Here is an 11,168-nt window from a genome sequence, read left to right as displayed (position 1 = left end):
GAAGCAGCTGAAGAAGATGAAGGCAGGCATGAGTGAAATCAATCTAGTTCACGGTGACCTTAACCTTCTGGTCGCTATAATCGCAGTGATATTCACAGATGAAGTAGAAGTCCCCGGCAGCGACAAATGTTAGTACGTCGTTACCACTGTAATAGGCACCGCTGTTTGGAGATGCAAGACATTGATCGTACCCATTAGCACCAACCACAATCACATTGTGCTCACCTGCAATGTAATTGAAAACTACAAAACAAAAACCAACTTTCAATGAATAAATGCATTGGTTAGGAAACTAACGTACTACTCGATACTTCGCATTTTCTATTCTTTGTTCCACAACAATGAAATTAATGATTTTTCTGACCAGTTTAACAGAATAGAGTAACTTAAGGAACAAAATAAAAGCACGGGGGGCGAAGTCATGCAGTTGCAAGTTCAAGAGGAAAAAAATGAGATTTTCATGAAAATATAGAGGAAGCAATGTGAGAGTGCTAAGTGATCACCTAATGAATCTCCAACATGGAATGTTTTTCCTTCAACCCAAGCGTAGTAATCAACTCCAGAATTCCAGCCTTGGTCATCTCCGACAACATACTGTGTCGCGAAAACCACGCTAGGAAGAACGAGAAGCGCAACCATGAGAAGATAAGCAACTCCTGCCATGTTAAGCTATTTCGAATTCTTGTCTGTTTGGTCGAAGAAATGAACGATCACTTGTATATATAAGGCTGGCTGTGGCACAAGCATATATCTGTACGCACATGATACAAATACTACAGATCAAACAATACTTGGGGGACAACGTCGTATATGATAATATGAAAATACATATACAGTTGGAGTTTATTGGCATCATGTTTGTCGACGATGGCTGCAACATTTTTTATGTTTTAAAAACATACAATTCATCTCACTTGGTACTACGATCTCGTAGTATTTCTATTCGGGCAAGATTCCCCTTGCACAGCTCCCCAAGGTTGTAGCACTTTGGTTGGTTGTCGAGCTGGCTCTTGCTGCTTGGTGTGCTGCAATGATAGTTTGTAGTTAGCTTGAAAGGTGCCTTTGTGGGGCCTTAGGTATAGGCCTTGAGGCTCACAATCAAAACTAACAAGGATTTTGGCGTGCCACTGTTATCTCAGTATAACAGATGTTGAATAGATGTGATTTAAGTTGATTACTTGTGCCCCAAGTTACTTAAACTTCTTGTTATAAAAAATGGTCATAGATGGGTTAAGTCTGCATTAAGTTCTTTTTCTTGCTTTGTGAAAAAGGACTTTTGGTTCATAATCTTGTATGTTCAAAACAGAGGGAGTTTAGGGCCCTTTTAACCATTTCCTCGAACACAGTTTGTTCTTAATGAAAACATGTTTATTAATTTAACCATATTCGAATGCAAATGAGACTCTTAGATGGAAAACAATTGGAAATAACTTGAATACATGCTGAAAAGTACATTAAGCGACATATCTACTAAATGAAAGTACAAACAAAGAGACTCGAACAAGATTTCACCTTGTTGGGCAAGGTTGAACTTCTTGCAGCCATTCGTCTTTGAGTTTACAGAGGTTGTGTGCTTAAAAATGATGGTAGATAACTAGGTTCTACACGAGGGTATCGATACTACAATACTAAGGAAAGGTAGCAGAGCTTTTACACTAGACAAAAGATAGCTTTTTAAAAGATATATAGCTAAAAGGATTGAATCTAGACAAGTTTCAAATTTTCTGGGTATGAACTGGCTTGAGAGCAGAGTTTGTATGTCTTTTGATTGGTTAGTTGAGTGTCCTTGTCTCCGATGTCTCTTTCTCCTTTTATAGACAATTTGGCTCGACTGCTTTGGCTTTGTTCTTAGCTGAGGGCTCTCAAGGGTAGTGAGTTATCTTGTATTTACACCTTCATGCCATTAGAAAGTGCTTTTTGGTTGATAATGAGTTCGTTTATGTTAGTTGTCACTTCAATCATAGGCACATGACCTATGACTTGGTTGAAAAGGCTTCAGTTTGCTTCAGGCCTCATTGATGGGCTTCAGGCAAATCTCCATTTGTTTTGGCATCCTTGGGCCTCCTTAATGCAAAGCCTAATGTTAAATAATAACTCAAACAGTGCCCCCTTTAATCATTGTTAAGTCTGCTAATTGAGACATTAATAATGATTAAACACTAGCCGCATGCTTTAACTTAGGACTTGTACCATTTAAATAGCCGTTTTCGAATAAACCTTTACACTAACCCATGATTTCCAACGTTAACTAACTACCTATTAAATAACCTCCATTTAAATTTCTTGAACAACACTCCTAGCAATCCTATTTTCTGAGCTTCTAAACTTCCCAGATTTTCCAAAATTCTCTTACCTTCGCAATTCCTCTCTTGCCTTTCCTTAATTCCTACCTAGAAACTAACCATGGCACCTAAAACTCGCCTTGCATGTGAGTCTGGTGAGGGCATTGTCACCATGAACCGTTGACTCAACGACCTTCATCACCCTCAAGTTGGCCTGAACTCCTCAATATTCTTCAAGGAAGGTGGTGTTCATTCTCTAGGATCGGCCTGGACTGCTCGAGTCCTAATTACAGTAGAAACCAACATGCCTTCTACCCATTGGTTCACTCCCAATCCTTACTTCGCAGAGGCTGGCATCTCGGCCTCCAAGTGGTCCAATAATCGAAATGGCTTCCCATTAATGAAGGATGAGGCCTGGTTGCAATGGGTGGACTAGCTTGAGCCCATTTTGGAAGCAAAAGTGGATGGTTAATGGGATCTACAAGCATGCTCTCCAAGGTCACAGTGATTGCCAAGCTCAAGCTTCTAATCACAGCTCTCCTTTTCTGGAATAATGGAACTAACACATTCGATTTTAGAATGGGTCCCATGTCTCCCACAGTCCTCAACATGGCTCAAGTCTTTGGGCTAAGGCCCTTAGGCAGGTGTGTGGACATCACCCATGACTGGTCCTCGCCCTCTTGCCCGACTATTGAAAGCTCGGGCACCTCTGAGTCCATTGCATACCTAGTGTACATTTCTTCCACCTTTAAAAGCTATTGGACGTCCTTCACGGGCTTTATCCCATTCGCCAATATGACCTTCAACATGCCCTCTCTCACTGTAGATAGGGCTCAAGAACACATGTATTTCCTCCTATATTGGTTGAACAAGCATGTGTTCCCAAACAAATCCAAACGAGTGAAGCTGGAGTAGATCCCGTTGGTGAAGGCCTTACACTCCTTTAACGATGTAGCCACGAGGCCATTCCTTCTTTCACACCTCTACCACCGTTTACATGAGATGACCAGAGGTGAACCCTTCGAGACCAACCTCAACGGGCCAACCTGGATGGTCTAATTATGGCTCCAGTGGTACTTCCCTGAGTTTCGGGCCCCCAACCTGAAGTTCCCTGAAGGAGTGGCTCTAGCTTGCATCTTGGCAAAAGCGTCTCCCACTAATCATTCCACTCTAGCTTCCCTATACTTCTTCAAAGCCTGTCAAACCCGAGAAGACTTGGAGTGGGATGCCTCATTGATGAGAAGATATCTATGGTCTACCAGATCTTCCAAGATGTCTTCAGGGAAGATGCTAATTATCTTTGCAAGAAGAAATTTATAAGTCGCATCCAGTAGCGGGACCTGGCGACCGCACAGGCTATGAGCGCGGGCTTGAAGTTAACCACCCAAATTTCTGTAGCAGGCAGCTAAGCTTTAGATAGGTCATCTTAGTGCCATTCTTTGACTCCATGCACTGTAAAACTTCATTCTGCCTTCGCTCTGCCGCCGACGTGATATTTTGGGCAACTCGGCGTAGCCTAGAAGTGATGAGCCGCATCGTCCACAAGCCCGTGGCTCTAAATTTTGAATGCACTTCTTCTTTTACCACTTGGTGGAAGGCCAAGTGGTTGAAGAATTATGAAAGGGACATCAGGGGGGCCTATGATCGTCTCTTTGGGAAACTTTTCTTCAAATCCTACCCGAAAAAGGATGAGATTGAGAACTGGAAAGAGGCGATCAGGTAGAAAAACTAGCTTCTTTTTATAGGTATATTTCATTGTCTTTGTCTTTTCTTTTGTGATGCTTTCATAGTCTGTTTCTTAGTTAATCTTGTTTTGGTATTGCAGCCCAAGGCAACATTGAAGAAGTGGATGTCAAGCCAGAAGAAGCTCTAGACGTACTTGTCCTTCAAGAGGCCGCCGCATAGGCTGCAAGGCAAAAGGCAGGGTCCAGCCAAGCTGTTGAAGATATTGGGGACATCTCCGATCTTTTTGGGAATTCAGAGGCTGAGGCTGCACTAGAAGTGGAGACTCAGGTAAGTCAACGGGCAAAGGCAACTATGGTAGAGTCTTGGGAGTCCGAGCCCGAGGAGCAGCCTCAGCCTCGACTTGCTATGCTTGGCCCGATGGCAACTTCTACCAGGAAGTAGACCAGGTCCCAGACTTCTAAGGCCTCCAAGTCCTCGTCTGCCCACCCAGATGAAGCAGGTAGAAAAAAGCAGAAAGTTGTCAGTAAGTGACTCAACCTTATACTTTTCTTTTTCAGTTTTGATATTCTTGAAGTTTGAATAACACCCCTTTCTTGCTTGAACTCAGGGCCTCCACCAACCAAGAAACCTGCCCCCATTCCCAAAGAGGGGCAGTCAGGCGGAGAAGTTTAGCCTAAGGATAAGGCAGTCCTCGACACAATCCTTGAGGAGTTGAAGGTATAAATTTCATTCCTGAAGTATTAGGTTACTTTTTAAGTTTTTCCTTCTTTAACCCTGATGCTTATCCTTTGCTTGTTTACTTGAAATAGGATACCATAGGCGAAAGGACCATCAAACCTGAGCCTTCCTCTTCTCCAGCCCAAGCGGTGCATCATTCCCCTCGTCGAGTCGAGCTTTCAAAGGTGTACTTCTTCCTCATTCTTGGTTAAGTTGTGACTTTCCAAATTTTGAATTTTAACAAACATCCTTATTCTTTTATAGGCAAAGGTTGAGGCACTTGCACCTTCCGTCGAGCAAAGCTCCACTTTTACCTCTTCTACTCTTCTTACTCCCATAATGGTGACTCCCACTTCCCAGTTCAACTTAAGGATTGGGGAGATGCTGCACTACGTTGACGATGATAGTACTTTAGTAAGCATTCTTCTCCTTAAGTTCTTCTAGGCTTTCTTCTGAATTTTCCTTAGCTTACTTTGTATTCTTTTTTTGTCAGTCATCTCTAGTACACGAGGCCACTAAGCAACCATCAACAACTTTTGGGGAGCCAATAATCCCTGAGATCCCTATGGTCTCAAAAGTGATTAGCTTGCGTCTCCTTAGGCTAATTCTCGGGCCAGTCTACCTGCCTCTACCAAGGCAAGTGCGACAACAGAGGTGCCCCATTTCACTACTCAAGGACCAACTTAGGTACAAAAGTCATCTATCTTCTGTTCTTATTAACTTAAGTATGACTCTAATTCCTTAACTCGATTTTCCCTTGGCTTGAAACAGGCTTCCGGCGAAGGCTCGGGCAAGTCTCTTCGGCCTGTGGCATGCAAAGTGGTATTTCCTAGGCCTCTCAAGGCTTCTAAAGTTATAAGAATCCCTATCCCTCGGCCGAAGAAGACTGCAGCTGCTGCCACATTTACCTCTGGTCTTCCCCCTTCCTCCTAACTGAAGCTGCCTCTACCGCTGCTGCCTCTCGGGGTGCTGGAGTGATATCTCTTTCCCTTGCCTCCATTCTAGCCATGGCCTCAATTCTCGAACTTGTTAGAGAGTTTGGGCATATAAAGACCAAGCTGAGGTCTCCAAGGTGCCTTTCTGAGCTCTAACTTCTCCAAAATTCACGCTAAGTCTTTAAGGAGTAGATGCAAAGGGACTTCACTGCCTCTTTTAGCCTCAAGGTTCTCCAAGATGCAGAGAAAGCACTTACTAAGCTGTACCAAGTGCAGCAAATGTCCAAGGTCCAGTTTGAGTCATTTCTCTCATTTTTTGAGAACTTCAGAGCTCAAGGGATCAACATCTTTGGGCAGAGAGGCAGTTAAATCAAGTGAAGTGTTATAAGAAGAAGCAAACTTGGACGTCAACTTCTTTGTAGAAATTGGTAGATGAGGGCTTGACCATGGAGAATCGCATCATGGTGGTTGCAGTCGAGATTCAAAAGTTGGAAGAGCAACTATCTACTTTGAAGGCCAATCAAATGACCCTTTCTAGCCAACTTTATCAAAAAATTGAAGAAGTAAAGAAGGTTAACCAAGAAGTAGAAGACTCTGAAACCCAACTAGCCAACAACAACATGTACTTAGAAGAACCTGGCATGATTTTTACAATTATACAAACATATCACTCTATAATAGCTACCTTGGCAAAAGATGTAAAGTTGTTAAGCTAGGGTCTTTGTAACTTCTTCCATTGTGAATAAAAGATCTCCATTTTTCAATTTCCAACTTGATTTATTCACTTAATTGCTTCAAAATAAATAGACTTCAATACTTCGCCCTATGTTCAAACTCCATCAATATAACAGTCTCTAACATCCCACAGAGTTGGAAGATATTTCTTTAAAAACTTAGTATTAATCGGATATCTTTGCAGGTTTCCTTCCAAATCTGCCAAGAAATAACCTTATCTATCTAACACTTGGTTGATAATGAAATGACCCTCCCAAGTGGGACATTACTTCCCAAAACCTCTAACCTGAGCCCCTCCAAGGGTAGAACAGCCTTCCACACTAACTCTCCCTCTTTGAAGGTTTTCAACCTTACTCTCTTGTTGTATGCTCGGGCATCAGCCATTTTTCCTTCTTGGATTTTATTCAAGACTTTAATTCGGGCTACATCCAAATCTTCAATTCCTTGACACATAGCTTGAATGTATTCTTCACCATGTAGACTAAACTGGTTTTAAAGCCTGACATACCTTACATTGATTTCCATAGAGAGCATAACATCTTGCCTGAAGGTTAAGGCATAAGGGGTGGTTCTAGTTCCTGCCTTCTTTGAGGTTCTATAAGCCTATAAAATGTTTCCCAACTTTTCATGCCATCTTTTTGGACTATCTACTACCATTCTCTTAATAATATTCAACAAGATCTTATTGTTAGCTTTGCTTGGCCATTTGATTAGGGGTAGTAAGGGCTAGACTAGATCATCTTTATCTTGAATTTGTTTGCAAATTCTTTTATTTCTTTGGAGATAAAAGATAGGCCTTAGTTTGTGGCAATTGTCTCGGGCACCCCATATCTATGCAAGATCTTAGTTTCTATGAATTTATTCACAACAGTTGAAGTGATAGTCTTCACAGCTGAAGCTTCCACCCATTTGGTGAAGTAGTTTGTTACCACTATTATGAAGGTATGCCCCTTGCTAGAAGCTGGGTAAATTTGCCCGATGAAGTACATTGCCCACCCTCTGAAAGGCTAAGGCTTCACTACTAGATTTAAGGGCATTGAGGGTATCTGTTGAAAAGGTCCATGTCTTTGGCATTCTTCACAAATTGTAGTATAGTCTCTATAATCTTTTTCCATGTCGGGCCAGAAGTATCCATACCTTCACCTCATTTTGGTTTCGGCTTGATGTGTTCCACAAATGCCTTCATGTACTTCAGCCATTATTCTCATTAATTCTTTAGGCTTAAGCATTTCCACAAAAGTCCATCTCGAGTCTTTCTTAGCAAAGTTTTGTCCCACATGACAAACTTAGTTGCTTGCTGCCTAATTTTCTTACTTATGGGGAAAGAAAGGTCTTCCAAGTACTAAATGATGGCTGTTATCCACTCTTTTATCTCAGGTTCCTTGGTCCTCACCTCTGATGTGAAAATTAACTCGACACACAAATTAAACCCTATTGTTGACAATTGTAGTAAAGATGTAAGTAGGGATCGTTCTAGATCAGGGATTAATTAGGGATGCTAATCAACACAAATAAGACTCAAAAACACTAAACTAAACTCTATAAACTCAAAACAGACTCAAAACACTCAAAACAGCAACAAACAATAAAAAAGACTCAATTCTAGACCTAACAAGTGATTTGGACCAAAATAAAACTTAACTTGACTCAAAAGACTAAACGAAAACAGATTATGACTTAACTAACAAGACTTAATGAATGGGGGATTGTTCTTGACAAATTTAAAACTTAAAACAGAAACTTTGCATAAAACACTTTAAGAAAACGAATTTGATGAATTGAAAAGGGTGAAAGGCTAGTTAGAGGGTCCTTCTCCACACATGACATATGCAAACAAACCAATTTCCAGTTATTATTCCTTTAAACCATGAATGACAACACCCTAAGTTAACCGTGATAGCACAAATTAAACATCAGATTTTCCTTATTTCATTGAATTGGACGGGATACGCATCACAACCAAATTATCCTTCTCAAGTCTCCTAACTATGAAAAGCATGATAGAAAACATATCAAAGGTCATTAAGTTCTTTGAAAACCATAAGCATTGACGAGGCATTCGTAACTATGAAAAGCATGATACTCCTGCCAAGGATTTACTTAACATAATCATGACTAGTGACTTCCACTACTTGTGAATATAAGTTCATAACGATTAGGTGAAACTCCTTTATACTCTAGCATCAAGTTCATGCATGCAAACTAAGTATGCATCCTCAATCAACATACATAAACAAGTTTTAATAATTCAGATAAGCAAATCACATTCAAGACTCAAGAAACAATAACTGGATGTAATCAATTCATATAAAGCATATAATCATGGCTTCAAATTCACCTCTAACTAAAAATAAATTAGTTCCTCATGTCTTTGAAAACATAAAACCAAATAAAAACAACATTGAACTAAAACTAAGAATAGAATACACCTAGAAACGTTCCAGCAATCCAAACTTGAATGGCAGGACGACTCCAAGGGTTTCATCTCCTTCCTTCCTTGCAAATCTGCACACAAGTATATATTTTTTTGATGTTTTGGCTCTTGTATGTGTGGTGCACAAATTGTGGTGATAAATATGTATTTGTAGGCCTAGGGTACGGCACAAAGGTTATAGAGGAGAAGGATTTGCATAGCAAATTCCTAGGGGGGGAAAGAATTAATGTGTTTAGATGGATTATGACTCCTAAATTCAGATGGGAAGAATTTCGAATATGATAAGGACTCCTTTGCAGCTGGAGATAAGATAAGACTAGATAAGATAAGATAAGGTTGGATAATATGGGATAAGATAAGATAAGACTAGATAAGATAAGGTTGGATAAGGTTTTGGATAATGTTTCCTTCTTTTGAGTTGATTCCGTATCTTCTTTGTCTTGAATTTATTTCTTCAACTCTTTAGCACATTCCTAGACATCTTTGGTCTTCAAATTCGTCCATCCATCTTGCTCCACTCATAAGCTATCCATTTGATGCCCAAAACTGCTTCAAAATGCTCCAAATTGCACTTTCTTGCCAACTTTGTCACTTAAACCTACAAACACACGAAAATAGCTTAAAACACTATAATAAACACAAACTAATTATGAAAATGCAAGAAAACAAGCTAACTAAGTCCTATAAATATACTCCTATCAACCTCTAAGCTGAACCCTCTTTCAAAGATAGAAGGGAGATTTCTTTTTTGTACCTCCACATCCACCTTGAACCTTATTTCTTGGATTTGTGCTCCAGAAGCCAACTGTGCCATCTCATTAGCAATTAAATTTACTTCTCTAGAAATATGATTGACTAACACTTCAGCACCCCAATAACTCAATAATTGAGTGGCTACTAAATAATAACCTACCATTGTGATGTGCCTGCACTTGTAATCTCTATTTAACTGGTTAATCACCAAACACCTAAACTTCAATTGCCCCCAACTCTATCAGGATTTCCAAGCTAATGATCAATACCTTGTATTCTGCCTGATCATTAGTTGTATCTTGGTAATCTAAAAGGAATGAGTAGCAATGCTGGACTCCTTTGGGATCAATGATGACACTCCTAGCCTCAGCAACATATTGAGTGCTAGATCCATCAAAATACAACTTCCAATGATGATCCATAGGCTGGTTATTCACTTCACCTGTTGTTGAATCCATTATTCCTTGCCCGAGTGACCTTGGTGGGATCTAAAGACTAGCTATTTCCAAAGTTCTTGGGATATTGATAAGTTCATCTTGTAATTCTTAGTGCTCGGTCAAGAAGTCTACAATTGCTTGCCTTTTTATTGTTCTTTGAGGCACATATTGAAGACTGAACTCTAAAAATGCTAGAATCCACTTTCCAATTCTCACAGTTAGTATTGGTGTTGACAACATATACTTGATCACAATGATATGGATGTGGCAAAGCAACATGTAATGCCTTAACTTGCAGGCAGTGAAGTATAGAGTCAAACATAGCTTCTTAATTAGGGTATATCTTATTTCTATCTCAATAAGGATTCTACTTAGGTAATATATTGCTTGCTCTTTCCCCCCTTCATTGTTCTAAGCCAGCAAGCTTCCTATTGACTTTTCAGAGGTAAAGATATAGAGCTTTAAAGGTTTCCCTCTCTGAGGGGGCATGAGCACTGGTAGAGAGGCTAAGTAAGCCTTCACTTTGTCAAAAGCCTCCTGGTGTTATAGGCCCCACTCAAACTCTTCTTGATTTTTCAATCCTAACAGAGGAGTCAACGGCTGAATCTAGCCCACCAAGTTAGCAATGAATCTCCTTAAGAAGTGGATCTTTCCCAATAGCCTTTGCAATTGTACTTTGTTGGTGGGGGAATGTGACTCCATTATAGCCCGAGCCATGTTTTTGTCTACTTCCAATCCTTTTTTATGAACAAGGAATCCCATAAAGTTGCCCAATCTTACCCCAAAAGCACATTTCTTGGGATTCATTTTTAATTTGTGGGTCCTCATTCTCACTAAGGCTTGTCTAAGGTTTTCCAAGTGTTACTCCTCAGTTTTTGACTTCACTACTATATCATCAATGTACACCTCCATGTTATGGCCAATTAAATCATGAAAAATGGCATTCATTGCTCTCTGATAGGTTGCACTAGGAATTTTTAGCCCGAATGGCATGACTACATATTCGTATGCTCCTACATGTCCTGGGCACCTAGAGGCTATCTTATGAATATCTTTTTCAACAATTTTTTTTTTATTATAACCAACATTCCCATCCATAAAAGATAAAACTTTGTGCTTTGCAAATGTATCTATAAATAGGTCAGCCATAGGCATGGGGTATTCATATTTAGGCATGGCTTCATTAATG

The 11,168-nt window shown here is 40.1% G+C and overlaps 1 protein-coding gene across 1 annotated transcript; it reads right to left on the bottom strand.

Moving 5' to 3' along the window:
* Positions 1-43: 43 nt before the first annotated feature.
* Positions 44-663, bottom strand: LOC103418415 (blue copper protein-like). The gene is made up of 2 exons (XM_070812186.1): positions 504-663; positions 44-225 (listed from the first exon to the last, which is right to left on the bottom strand). The coding sequence occupies exons 1-2, from the start codon at positions 661-663 to the stop codon at positions 44-46; spliced, it is 342 nt and encodes a 113-aa protein (XP_070668287.1).
* Positions 664-11,168: the final 10,505 nt, after the last annotated feature.

Source organism: Malus domestica, chromosome 02, assembly GCF_042453785.1.
Source record: "Malus domestica chromosome 02, GDT2T_hap1".
Classification (NCBI taxonomy): domain Eukaryota; kingdom Viridiplantae; phylum Streptophyta; class Magnoliopsida; order Rosales; family Rosaceae; genus Malus; species Malus domestica.
This window is presented reverse-complemented; position numbering and strand designations above follow the sequence as displayed.